This window comes from Ambystoma mexicanum, chromosome 1p (assembly GCF_040938575.1).
Source record: "Ambystoma mexicanum isolate Mex_15411 chromosome 1p, UKY_AmexF1_1, whole genome shotgun sequence".
Taxonomy (NCBI): Eukaryota; Metazoa; Chordata; class Amphibia; order Caudata; family Ambystomatidae; genus Ambystoma; species Ambystoma mexicanum.
This window is the reverse complement of record NC_090921.1, coordinates 1,486,916,512-1,486,931,711: the sequence shown is the minus strand read 5'-3', so window position 1 is coordinate 1,486,931,711 and position 15,200 is coordinate 1,486,916,512. Positions and strand designations below refer to the sequence as shown.

General features: G+C 40.3%; 1 protein-coding gene across 1 annotated transcript in view; it reads left to right on the top strand.

Moving 5' to 3' along the window:
* The window catches only part of RHBG (Rh family B glycoprotein), a 297,643-nt gene that overhangs the window by 131,312 nt on the left and 151,131 nt on the right, over positions 1-15,200 (top strand). The window contains exon 4 of the mRNA XM_069607158.1: positions 10,633-10,780. Within this exon, the coding sequence (XP_069463259.1) occupies positions 10,633-10,780 (148 nt within the window). The remainder of the gene's footprint in view (positions 1-10,632; positions 10,781-15,200) is intronic.

Genomic DNA, 15,200 nt, shown 5'->3' with positions numbered 1-15,200 from the left:
ATGTCCGACCAAATCCACTACTCCTGAAGTCAAAGGCTAAACCCTGCACACCCTTGAACTCGGGAGTAAGCCATCGACCCATCGAGAGCTGTCGAGGCCTCGACCCAACGAAATTTAATCGAAGACTCTTTTGACTCGAGGTTCTAGCCCTTCAAGGGCATTGTCTGAAAAAAAGGCTTAATCGACATCATCAGTGTCAAGACCATTGACGTAATTCGCATCGAGGTCGTCAATGTCTCCAGTGTCGAAGACGTCAACACCATTGATATCGATGGCTCAACGCCATCAACGCCTTTAGCAAAGCAGGTGGAGAAACCCTATAAACCTGTACAGAGAAAATGTTTCTTCAAATATTTATCTTCAATTTATGAAGATTCGGACACTCCCCCCATAGGCCTCGAGTTTGGTACCCCTAACGTGCCAGAGGCCCTGGTGTCAGAAACCCTCCAGACAGCCAGTGGTGTGGAAACATCACCTGAATTGGAATTTGCAAAACCAGACCCTTCAGACCATGCAGAAGCCTCCTATATGCAACTCATGACCAGGGTGGTAACTTTCTAGGTTGGAGCAGGCCTGCTCCCCCATTTGAGCGGGATGATTTAACAGATATCCTGGACAAGGTTCCACAAAAGGATCCCATTCTTCCCTTGCATATAGCATGTTAGAAAAGGGTTAATACAAATTGGGAGGCACCTGAGACAATTTCTGCGGTGAACAAGAACCTCACCAAAAAGTATAGGCCGTATAGCAGTGACCATGAATATTTGGCAAAGCACCCCACACCAGAAAGCCTGGTGGTTCGGGAAGCGATATCCTTATCCAAACAGGCAGCATATCTGACTATCCCTCCTGACAGAGACGATAAGAGAGTGGATGCTTGGGCAAGAAAGCTTTTTTCTGCATGAAGCATGGCATTCAAATCTGCCAACGCCACTTGGCCTTAGCCAAATTCACGTTTACCTTGTGGGATTGTATAGCAATGGCGGCTGACCATATTCCTGAGGGGGAAGAGGCTATGTGCGAGTCTCTACAGTCAAGACTGGATACAGCTGACAGCATCAGTAGATCCATGGTGACAAGTACCGTACTAACCAGATTTGCTTGGTTGAGAAAGTCAGGAGTTGCACCAGATGTGCAGTCCAGACTACTCAAAATGCCTTTTGATGGCTCTCACCTGGAGAAGCTGCAGACCTCTAAGGCGGCAGCAAAATCACTTAGCGTCGCAATCAGACAGCCACAACAATCTTACCCCAGTGGATCTTCTTGGAGGGCTATGTCTCTTTGCTTCTGTACCTCAGTTGGTAGAGCGAGAAGATGGCTAGTCATAGAAGCCAAAGAAGATTCCCTCGTGGTGGACAAGAAAGAAGTACTAAGTCCGTCCAAACAGCGGTTGCTTTACCATCAACCACTGCTCCAGCCTCCTCAAGTCCTCTCTGAGGTCTTAATCCACAAGACCCCAGTGTGAGGCCGACTCTCTCGACATCTGCAAGAATGGTGAGGCATTAATTCAGATGCTTGGGCATTTACTGTCTCCCATTCATAAAAAGACCCCAGAATCATCCACCGGGGAACCACTCACTCAAAATTCCAGATACGTTATTTGTGCAGGACATTTTGAGCCTGCTAGAGAAAGGTGCTACAGAACCGGTATCTGTAGCGGAATGGAACACAGAGTGGTATTCCCCATACTTTCTAATCCCAAGAAGGACGAGGGATTGAGACGCATCTTAGACTTGAGATAGTTGAACAAGTTCCTCAGAAAGGACAAGTTCAAGGTGGTTACCCTTTCTCAGATCCTTCAGGCCCTCCAGCTTAAGGATTGGATGGTGACATTGGACCTTCAAGATGCTTACTTTCATGTGCCTATCCATCGCAAGCACGGAAAGTACCTGAGGTACACGGTTGGCAGTTCTCATTATCAGTTTTGAGTTCTGCCATTTGGGCTGACATCCGCCGCAAGGGTTTTCACCAAGTTAATGGTGGTTGCGGCAGCAAGTCTCAGAGAGAGGGGATTCACGTCTACCCCTACCCAGTCGATCGGCTGATCAGGGCACATTCTCCCAAACAAGCCCTGGAACATCTCAGCATCACCTGACACTCTCTCCCCAGAATGGGCTTCTCCCTCAATTACACAAAGTCCTACATGATACCATCACAACAACTCCAGTTCATTGAGAAGTCCTGGATGCATCCTTGGGGAAAGCCTCGCCACCCGAGGTAAGGGCTCAACACATTCTGCAGATGGTCACCAAATTCCAGAGTGGCCTGTGTCTTCCGGCCTTCAACTTTCTAAGGTTGCTCGGCCTCATGGCATCATGTATTTTCCTGGTGCCAGAGGCTCACCTGAGAATGAGACCCTTCCAATGGGCTCTCAGGACTCAGTGGTCTTCATTCTCAAGCAGGATGTCAGACCTCCTTCAGGTTCCGAGCAGAGGCCCACAGGATCTACTGTGGTGGGCCTGCGAGGACAACATTCTGAAAGGAGAACATTTTTGGCAATCATGGCCTGAGATAAGAATATTGACGGATGCCTCACTCATGAGGTGGGGTACCCATGCCAACGATCTGACAGTCAGCGGTTGTTGGTCTGCATCAGAGTCCAAACTACACATCAACCTTTTGGAGCTGAGGGCGATCAGACTAGCGCTGATGGCCTTTCTGCCCTCTGTACTGGGAAATAATGTCCTGAGAATGATGGACAATACAATGGCCATGTACTAGCTGAACAAAAGAGGAGGTGTAGGGTCACTACCACTGTGCAGAGAGTCAATGCAGCTCTCGTTCTGGGCAATTCAAGAAAGAATCACCCTATCAGAGGTTCACCTTGCCATAGAGGAGAACATGGCGGCGGATGCTCTGAGCAGGCAGAGCACAGTCTCCCATGAGTGGGAACTAGCTCAAGAAGTCCTTCAAGAGATCTTCACCCTTTGGGGAACCCCTCAAGTAGACCTGTTTGCTACCAGTGTCAACCGGAAGTGCGACCTGTTCTCCTCCAGGGAATTTCCCCCAAGAGGAGCTCTAGTGGACACGTTCGTAGTGAACAGGGAATTTCTACTCCTGTATGCATTTCCTGCAGTCCACGCTATCCCTTACATGATGAGGAGGTTGAGAACGTTTGCGAAATCCACCATCCCAATTGCTCGGGATTGGGCCAGGAGGACTTGGTACCCGGACCTTCCCATCTACCCTCCAATGCATCTTCCACGAAGAGAGGACCTTCTCTCGCGAGAGGAGGGTTGGGTTCTCCATCCAGAGGTCAAGACACTCAGCCTTTATGCATGGTTTCTGAGGGGTTGATATATAAGTATTGGGACCTCGTGGATGACGTAATGGAGATTTTGCTTTCGGCCAGAAGGCCAGCAACCAAATCTTTGTACTATTGCCGTTGGAACAGGTTCTGCGACTGGTGTAGGGATAAGAATGTGGATCCATTTCAATGTAATACACCTAAGGTGTTGTCTTTTTTGCAACATTTGGCAAATCTGGGGCTTCAGATTGGAACCATTCAAGGTTATTTGGCAGCGCTTTCAATTTTTAAGCACTCTTCTGATGAAGTGTCATACTTTAAAATTCCTTTAATCATGCAATTTCTCAAGGGGCGCACCAATGTGTTTCCCCCATCTCCTTTTCAAGTCCCTGTTTGGGATTTGAATTTTGTTCTTTTTTTTTTTTAAACATCGTTTTATTAGTACACCAACTAATAAAGTACACAGCAGTACAACACAGAAATGAATAACAATCAAATAAACAATTCAAAATCAATTAACTAAATTGCATATCAATATTCAAACATCACAATCAAGTAACCTCCCAGACATACTAAGAAACCTTTTAATTAATTTCGACAATAAAATATCAAAATACAATAGATGAAAAACATCCAATATAAGACACACACACAAACACCAACATCACACATACAACACCAGACCAAACCCTCCCAAAAAATGTTTTTAAATAATTTTCATCTATTCTAATTTTATATAATGTACCCACTCCACAACCCACAAAATCAATCATATAAGGTATTGAACAGTCCCCAAAATAAATTGTACACCTCATCTTTTTCTTTTACCTTAAATGAAAGCTTCTCAAAATTAGATAAAGTACGCAATTCTACTAACCAATCTTCAACATTTGGCTTCTTCCTAGTTTTCCAAACCCGAAGGATCAGCCTTAATGCTATTAATAAAGCCTTATCTATCCCATTGCTATATTTCAAATAACGGTTACATCTATCACGATGTAGAAGTAGAATAATATTCTCACCCGATCTCTGTAAAACTACATCTAAAATCAAATTAATCCTATCAATCACAACATTCCAAAAATGTTGAACTCTAGAACAACTCCAGAGAAGATGTAGAAGGGTACCACTTTCAATTCCACACCCCCAACATAAATTATCTGTTTGTAGTCCCAATCTATACATTCTAACTGGTGTCCAGTACACTCTACCTACTACTTTCTGTCTAATCAGACGCAAGTTCAAATCAGCACTGACATTGGCACTCACCCTAAGTATACCTCTCCATTCTATATCTGTGAAGTTCATGTTTAGATCATCCGACCATACCGTCCTCAATTTATCCCATGCTACAATATGCTTATTATCTAATTGGACAAAGTTAATATATGTATGCACTGAATATTCCTGTCCAGTAAGTAGTTGGCACAATGCAGGTTTAGTGTCTAAGGAATTACCAATCATGCTTTTCTTGAGATCAATCAGGGAGCACAGTTCTTCATACATCCGTCTTTCCCTTTGGTGCAACCCAAACTTCCTCTGTATTTCTTCAAACGTCAAAAGACGATTTCCTTCTAATACATCACCCAGTGTCAAAACCCCTTTCCGCACCCAACTCTGTCATATCAGACATCTGTTGTTAAGTTGCAACACATCATTATGCCAGAGAGAAGCATCTTCACTAAAGCCATATGACTGACTATTCTCTTCAAACCATAACTGCATGGTCCGCCTGGTTGCCACCATTGACTTTAACTTTAATCTATTGACTGACATATTACCCATAGTATAAATATTATTCAAACGATGTGGACGGTAGACCTCCCTCTCCATGCGCAGCCAGATAGCACCTTAAAAATCATCATTTGCATAGTTATAAGTTCCCTTCTTGAGTAGAAACACCTTACAGTACTTATTTAAATCCGGATAACCAAAACCACCTTCTTCCACACTCTGCATCAATATATATTTCGGATACCGCTGCCTTTTGCCCAATCCCCACAGGAAACATTGAAAAAAAAATTCAATTTGCAAAACTTATCGACTGTATTATAAATAAAGTTTTTGGCAACAAAATCATCTTTATCTCATTTATCTTTGCCCACAATGATAAATGAGGTATTTCCCATCTTCTTATTGGATACACAATTTTATCCATGAGTTTATCAATATTATATTGAATAATGTTCTTCAAATCACCAATGATATAAATGTCAAAATATTTAACCCATTCAGCGGACCATTTGCACTTCCACACCTTCAGAATGTCTTTACTACATTCTTTAGACATTGGGAAAATCTGAGTCTTGTCCCAGTTAATCTTATGACCCGAAAGCTCACCCACTTCTTCAAACATCTGTTTCAGAACCACACCACATTGTTCTGGGTTAGATAATAGGACCAACATGTCATCCACATAAGACAAAACTTTAACTTCTACTCCTCCAACACATAAACCTTTGATTTCTCCACATTGCCTAATATAAGCAGCCAACGGTTCAAGTGCCAAGTCAAACAAAAAAGGCGACAGAGGACACTCTTGTCGCGTGCCCTTGGATAATGAAAAAGACCCTGACATTAAACCATTCACAGTCACCCTTGCTTTAACCTCATAATGAATACATTTTATCATTTGCATAAAGGTTGGTCCAAAGCCCATTTTTAATAAGATGTATTTCAAAAACCTCCAATTAACCCTATTGAATGTTTTCTCCCCATCAAAAAACCCAATGACCCCCTTTGATTTTTTATTATGATGCATCCCAATGACATTCAAAACAGTCCTGATGTTATCATATCCATATCTTCCATGAAACCCACCTGAGATTCATCCACTAGATCACCCATATTTACCATAAGCCTATTCGCCCATATTTTCGTAAAGATCTTAAAGTCCATATTCAACAATGAAATTGGTCTGTAATTACTGCATTTATTGTGATCTTTATCAGGTTTAGGAATGACAATAATCACCTGCCTCAGTCATCGAGTCACATACAGTTCCGGAATCTAAAAAATCATTAAAGAAAACACACAAAATAGGCGAGATTTGCTCAACAAACTTTTTATAAAATTCTGAAACAATCCCATCCGGTCCTGGTGACTTACCATCTTTTAATTGCAATATAGCATTAGTAACCTCAGCCACATCTATCCTAGATTCAAGAATCAATTTTTTGTCACCCCGTAGCCCTGAAAGGTTAATTTTACCAAAAAAAGACTGCAAATCTGATTCATTAGGATGTAACTGAATTTTGTTCTAAAATGTCTCATGTGTGCTCCTTTTGAGCCTCTTCATTCGTGTCCATTAAAACCTCTGACATTGAAGACCATTTTCTAGTAGCTCTTACATCAGCCCACAGGGTGAGCGAGTTGCAGGCGTTTTCTTGCAAACCCCCTTTTACTACTTATAGAGGTAAAACCATGGTTTCTACCTAAAATTGTCTCTGAATTCCATGTATCTAAAAATATTGTTTTACCAACCTTTTATCCCCCCCTCATCCTGGAAAGGAAGAGCAGAAGCTAAAGAGACTTCACCCAAGAAGAGCTCTGAGTTTCTATATTTCGCGAATGGTGAAAATTTGTCAAGATGATCAGTTCTTCGTTGGATACACAGGTCATAAATTAGGACTAGCAGTAACAAAACAAACCCTGTCCAGATGCATTATACGGAGCATTGGAGAATGCTATGGATTAGCTGCGAAAGACCCTCCAGAAGGCTAAATGTCCATTCTATGGGGGTCAAAGAGGGTCCCATACAAAGAGGGGTGCCAATAAGGGACATTTGTGCTGCAGCCACTTGGTCTACCATATATACCTTTGTTAAACAATACTGTCTAGACTCATCTAAAACCTCAGTAAGGAGGATTTGGGAAGGCAATCCTTAATTCAGTCTATGACTAATATTAACTCTGAACATTCTTACTCCCGCCTCCAAAACCAACACTGCTTTGGGAGTCTATCAAAAGATGGGGAATACGTGGGAGGACACAATCCATTGGAAGAACAAGTTACTTAGCCCTGGTAACTTTCTTTTGACTGGATTTTCCTCCCACGTATTCCTCATCACCCCTACCAACCTACCCCACAGTAGAATGTCCAAGATGTACACTTTACACTCTTTTAGACTCTGATACAGTATGATGCTATGTGGGTAATTCTGCAAAGGAATTCACGGGAAAAACAGAACCAAAGCCAAGGGGCGCTGCAGATGCTATATATACTGGTGATAATATCGACCTCAAGATGGAGGCCCTCGAGGGACATCGAGTTGATACAATCGATGAACAACGTCCTCTGCCAAAAATATTTTCCGAAGCAGCTGAAGCTGGAAAAGATAATATCAAAAGATAAGGAATATGTGGGAGGAACATCCAGTCGAAAGAACATTACCAGGGTTAAGTAACTTGTTCTTCTGTGAGTCTTTCACCCATGCCAGGATGAACTCCAGCAGGTAACTAGATGTTAATATCAACTTTCTGTTTTTAGTAAGCCCCCACCAGTTGGCAGTCACAGCGACCGGTGTACAAGAAAATCAAGTGTTGTTGACGATTACACACTTAACAAAAAGGGTGAATACGGGAGCTAGACTTGTCCTTTTTTCCACTGCCATTAAGGTGCTCACAAGGTCACATCTCTTCTCCATTGACACCATTAAACGCTTTACTACAACAACTGCACCATGCAAAAAATACCTTTACCGAAGGCAGCTTCTTGTAGCAAAAGCATGTAAAATATTCTTGCAGGGTCCCCACAACAGGAAAGCGCTACATGAACCATGAGAAAAGTAAAATGCACGCTCATCCCGTGTCAGCAGAGTACTATGACTTAGCTGCTTGTGTCCCTTCACTCCTGGTTCTGCTGGCAAATGCACACGAAACCAGGGGATGAGTGGCCTCAGCATGATGAGGAAGGGAGGGTGCACTGGCAGAGAAAGGAGAGGAAGAGGTAAACAAGGCTCACCGTGTTGTAATTCTTCTTTTAATGTTCACGCTTCTTGTTCAGTTTTGGAAAACATGGTGTCTTTTCACATAGCCCTCTGAAGACTCACACAAAAAGATCTTGGCTAAAAGTTGCCCAAAGATTGCTCAATTGTACATAGACTGAATCACATCCTACTGACATCACTAACTGAACATACACTAAGGTACTGTTTACATCACAATACACTTGAGCAACACCTACAAATCAGTACATGAATATTTTCAGAGACATATTACAAAAAACCTAGCTATTATAGTAACTTGTTTATTTTTAATACCAAATACATTCAAATATATTCCATAACTTAAAAGCTGTAGTAAATATTTTGTAATGCATCAAAGTCAAACAACGTTTTATTAACATTAACATATGGCGCCTGTCATTTTGGAAGTAAAAAATGGCTCACAAATTCAGCACACAATACAAATGCAGGGACAGAGTGCAAAAGGGATGTGGTTTTGTGTGGAGATGGGTGGGAATGGGCAGAAACTCATATAGAATTAACTTAGAAATGGGCATTAAGTGGGTGGACACATAGCCAAACAACACAAATCCATCCTCATATGTCATCTGCTTTGAAAAGCATTGGAGGCCCTCATTCAAAGGCCCTATTTGAAGCACTTATGTTAAAACTCTTATCTTAATGACAATAGTTTTGGCTTAAAGGTAGCACTTTCAGTACCACTGACTAGTCAAAACTAAAAATACACATCGGGGGATTGAGGGCATACTCTACTTATGGATAAAAGGGAAAATTCCAGAAATGTTTAGGCAAGTTTGTTGGTTACTGCCTGGAAGGTAGGGAGTCTTCATTAGTGAGAGTGTGACAAGGACTAGGGTAGCTGGAAGGTAAGGCATCTCATCCAATAAGTTAATATCAAATTGGCCTGAGGGAAGGCATATTTAGCAGGGTCAACTGTAGGCCTATGATTTAAGTGTATTGATACATTAGAAATTATTATGTGCATCCCCAGGTACAATAAATGCCAATCTCTTTTCGAAGAAAGAAGCCTAATGTTGTCTTTAGGAACCTGTTCCTCTATATTGCAAAACCAGGCATTCAACTTAGTGGAATAAAACTTCTGCTTCCAAACACAGGGTGATCAATGAAATAACTGTGCAGTAGTTGTCCTGTAGTCCAGAACCAACTTAATTTCCACACAATAGAAAGACATTTCTGGGGCAATTTAAAGCTCTTTCGTTTCATTGATCAGCCATCCTAGTTCTCTCCTGTACTTTATGGAGCGGTGGACTGGTCTATAGGTAACTTTTGAGATGTCGCGGTAGCCTCTGCATCCTGGGCCTCTTTTGTGTGCTAAACTATTTTATTTCCAAATTTTCTCATAGGAAAACGGATGGGCTTGCACAAAATGTGTAATATGGGGCCACTTTGGAAAATGATTTGCAGGGCCTCTTTTAGTTCCCAGTCCACCCCTGACTGTGGAACTGCTCTTGATAAATGCTATGTCTTTTTTATCTTTATGCAATACACCAGACAATGTTTCAATGCCCTTTACTTAACTGATTCAAAAGAAATGCAAATATTTTGTCTATTTTTCTACTTTTTCTTAATATGCAGTTGCTAAATAATGTATATTATCCTTTGCTAAGGATAATCTAAGCACCCGCAGATTTTGTTGATCATATATATATATATATATATATATACATATGCAAGATCATGCAACTTTGGTTAAGAGAGAAAGCAGTTATTAGACAGCAAGTGTTCGTATGCCCCAGTTGGCCACTCAGCCAGTAGAACACATCCCATTCCAATATTTATTTTGGCGTTACTTTAATGCTCGTGCTTTCTTTTGTAAGCTCCGCATGACTGTTGCAAGCCATCACACAGCACAAAAACTGCCCTACACTGGTTGATTTTGAACAATGTATTCTTCTCTAAAATATCAAAATTAAAAAAATGCACACATCTGACTGTCATGTTGACTTTGGAAATATTCTGCATAAAGGAAAGAAAAATTGGAATAATATGTTAAATGAAGAGCAAAAAAAGTATAAAAAAAAATCATGGAGGGTGTGTTTGAGAATCACTGCAGCAAAGCATCCTGTGGAGCTGTGAAACAAATCCTGGCAATATGACATCATACAGTAATGCACTACATGTCTGACTATTCATCACATGCACTGAGTCTCTCCTCTCATTCTCACCATTCAACACTTGATTGTACAATAGAAGAACCCTGACATCCTATGGATACAGCACTATATAAATACAACAAGGCATTCAAAAGTATATTAGGCAGCCAGGAGTGATGGGCATCAAGGGCAATGGTGCGGTACCTTGTAAGTACTCATATTTTGAAAGCCCATAGTCATGGGCTGCTCGTTTGTTTGGGCTCCTCATTTTAGCTGCTTTGTGTCTCTTCTTTTATACCACTTAGGCAAAGGATGCTGGGGGATCCATGACCATTCACACCTTTGGTGCATACTTTGGATTGATCGTCTCACGGGTTCTCTACCGGCCAAACCTGGACAAAAGTCGACATAAGGAGGGGTCCGTCTACCATTCTGATCTCTTCGCAATGATTGGTATGTTCTAATTTACTGGATGAATGGATGGGTGGATGGTTGGATAGATATTCGGATTGGTGAACTACAGGGTCAGGTGGATGGACAGTAGAGAGGGTGGCAGGGAGCAAGTGAGGAAAAGTGAGGAAAAGAACGATGGATGCATGACTATGTTCTTAGATAGTGGATTCATCCCTGAATTAATGCATCGTTCATACATTCCTTTCATGCCTCAATGAGGAATCTGTGAACTCAAAGTAATTAAACATGGCCAAAGAAAGAGAGAATACAAAGAAAGAGAAACAAAGAACAGAGCAATAAAAGATAATGTGCAAGTTATTCTCTATTGAAGTTCATTTCAGAAGTGTACAGCACCTCAAACACTTAACAGTGGCCCCAGTGAGTTGAAGCAAAGGTGTTTATGGTCAATGGAAATATGTTTGCAATGTTGGTATGAGTTACATTAAAGTAATATGTAGACATACATATAATAGCTTCAATGTTCTCACAAACACAATGTACCTGCTCATTAACATACAAATCTATCTAGTTAGATAATTATATTATAGCCTATAAACTGAGGGAGGGGTCATTATCACCTTTGTTTTTGGCTATACATTGGGAAAGGGTCATTATCCTAAGCAGTATTGACCCTTCCTGAGGTCTACAAGGCTATTAGCACATTAAGGTAAGTGCAATGCATGTTTTACGTGTTTTGGTGGTGAAGTAAAATGTTAGCCTTTTAATTTCAAATTGTGAAACTGGAACAGGTTGAACAGGATCATACCTTAGGCGTAATGTAAAAGTAAACGGTTTCTCTAAAAGAAAGTGAACAGATTTCCCATTGTCTTAGCTTTCTCTTTAATGCATTAAATTGAATGTTCTAGTGAAACAAAGATCCTCCCAGAGAGGCGGTATCTTGTTGAAACATATCTTGCTTGTAAATTGTATTGTTTATTCCCCTGTCTGCTTTTGAAGGGAGAATGTTCAAAATGCAGTCAATAACAGTAGTTATTGACTGCACTCTGTATATTCTACCTGGCTGAGAGGAGGTCAATAACGATCTCCATGTGTAAATACACATTATGAATTATAAATCACCCAACCATGACCAAACACAATGCAATAGCTTCCTATCTTATTTGATATCTTTTTTTTTTTTAACGAGTACACTTTTTGAGGGCTAAAATACACTTGAATCTGTATGTTATTCTATAATTGCAATGTAACTCTACAGAAGTATGCTTTATTCCCTGTCAAGCATCTCAGCCAGAAAACCACCATCTCATTAGCAGAGTCATACATGGCAAATCTACCAAAGTAATGTTTTTTTCTTCACTGAGACCACTACACACAATCAAACACACAATCATAAGGTTGACCTTTCGCCCCTTGATAGCTCCTTGCATACTCTGCAGATCCTTTCTAATTGGGTGCTCTATTTACTGCACCTACTTTAGTACTTCCCCTGAGTCAAGTAGATTTAATCTAAGCTTCATACAGCTAGGAAGGTGTAACATATTGTAACATATTCAGCTGTCGTGTTAATTTCCTCAAATACATTGATCTACCTTAGTCTTCAGATAAAGAGTATTGTGTTTATCAGACTGTATCCTCATAATGTTTATGTCCTTTATTTGCCAACATTCCAAACATTCCATCGACCTTTGATCATGCTGACGATATACATTTGTCCCAGGGATGATTTGCAAAGTTCAACATACCATCTCACAGATTCTTTAACAGTTTTTCAATGTTGTCAATATTGTATTTCCAACAGAGATTTGATTTTAACATACTGTATTTCCATTGTACTTTTGGGTAGAACCAAAATAGAAAAAATACCAAATCTGTTCTATAATACTGTATTGGAGTACATTTCGGTCATCATAGTAGAGTACCACATGCCAGACAATGTAGCCTATCCAGCCAGGTTAGATCTCTTGTTGCCCACAGTTCAGCTCCATATGATACTACATGTTTACCTTCTAGGTCGTGATCAGATAAACCCGGGTGCTGTAGACCAGAGGCCACTACTCCAGGCAGCCCTTTTCCGCACGGCCCCATTAGAGTCTGCTTTCTGATGTGTTTTCCAAAGACATTAATCAGCAATCAGAAGCTTGTGATATTTAAATGCTCTGACCACCTCAGTTTTCTCGAGACCCAATTCTTTTTTTCATGGAAAAAACACTTAAGACCAGATTGCAACAAAAAAAAACATGTCTAACCCCTATGCAGGCACTATGTATGCCATTCTGTATGCATCAATTGTGTTTACATACACACAAAAAATAATTACCCAAATATTTCAAAACATGATAAAGTGAGGGTGTTAGTAAAGTGACGAAACATAATCTTAAAAAGACATTTATGTTCCACATTTCATTTGGATAATCATTTTGTCAATGTCCATCAATTATAAATACCCTTTTTGGTAAATATTGTGTCTAGTAGTCTGTGCAGCAAGTAGCATGCTGGGTTGGTGGTTGGTGATATTTTTGCTGTTGTCGCTCTTTACTGTGTTTACTTCCACATCTGAAAATATTGTGGTTTCATCCGTAACAAAGCCTACTTTTCTCTGTTACATCATCCATCACTTGTCCTCTGCCACGTGTAATTTGTCATTAACTGGTTCTGTTGCTTCTGATTTGTAGTCACCAAATGAAGATTCCATGCTACAGTGCTTTTAATACAGTTCCAACATTAATGTCTTCCTCTGGATGATGATCGGGTTCTTGCACATATGGGGCATCATTTCTGAGTTGTCCAGGTTTAGTTTGTAACCGGAAAATCTAGAAAAATCATGCATGGTAGTTATTAATTATTGTATATAAGAGACAGGGTTAGAAAGATAAAGTAAAATATCATCTGCATGAGCAGACATCTTAAATTCTAAATCTTTAATGAGAATACCACTTATGTTAGTATTTGATCTTATAGTTTGTAGAAGAAGTTCTAATGCTAAGTTAAATAGTAAAAGCGAGAGAGGACAGCCTTGACGTGTACCTCTCTTTATTTGAAAAGGAGAAGAGTATAACATTTGAATGAGGTTCATGGAGAAAGAAGAAAAACCATGCCATTTTAAGGAATGAAACATAAAGGTCCAAGAAACACAATCAAACGCTTTTTCCAGCATCAAGAGCAAGAAGGGTTAAGGGATCTAGAAAAGTATCTTTCTAAACGTATACACATTGATCAATCAGGTTTTATTAAATATTGTTATGCTTCTTCTAGCATTAGATTACTCTTCAATATTTTTGCTACTTTTAATCAACAGTTCAAATTGCATTACACTGATTCCTGAATATCTGGAGTTGGCATTTTACCCCAACAATTTATCTCTGTTGCATTTCTTGAAAGTACATGGTTTGTCATGAAATATTGCGATCATTCGAAACTCCACCTTTTTTAGCTGAATATGTGAAATGCAATGTGGGGACTTATGGGGACTTGATCATATTGCTTATTTGGAATATGGTTCATGGGAAGTCCTTTAATGCCGTCTTTTATGGAAATGAGAGAGAGTTTTGCTTATTTTGTTTGACTGCATATTGGGTGCTGTTTGCAATTTAATTGTTATTGTTGATAATAGCTGATTGAATCACTGTGCCTAGATCATGCTATGTCATAAACAATTCTCAATTCTGAAATTTGCATAATTTAGTTGCTTACATTTGATTTAATGACATTTTAAATGTGTTCTACGGATTGCTCTAGACTTGTCATGAATTTGCTGTAGACCTTTTAATTATTTGGACATTATTTGTATACCTCTTGTTACCCCTGTTATTACTATTTCACTCTTACTAGTTGCACTTTATTGAAAATGGTTGCTGCATTGCCACTACTTCAACGAGCCCCTGGCTCAGCGCGCTTTACATTATTTTTCAGGTTCAGACCTGCGCTGGCCCTTTCCCTGTCGTTACCTGTGGCATCATTAGAAGGCATCTCAAGCCTTAAAAGACTTGTGTCTGTTTAGGTCTATTCAGGCTCGATTAGCATTCCATGCCTTGCGCAGGACATCCCCCTTTATTTATCAATATGGTGAGACTTTTCTGTCTGGGCCTTTCTTCCTCCACCTACTGTGTCTATTTGACTTTTTTCATGATATGATCATATTCTTCTGAATCTCTTTTAAATTTAAGTAACAAAAATGGCTCATTGACTCTCAGAGCCCTCAATAAGATTCAAACCTACACTATTTAGTGGGCTTACACCTCCAATCTAGCATTTAATATGCAGGTGGGTGGATCAGCCCCCAACAACTATGGGCAGCATGACTTAGCGTAAGATCTTCAGTGGGTAATGCCTTGGTGGTGGTAGATTTCCTTAAACATGATAATCCGGTGAAAAGAGTGGTGGTAATTGCGTTACTGCTACTGTTCCCACACCACCAAACTAAATGTTTGCCGGTGGAGTGGCCTGATTTCTCTCCAGCCAA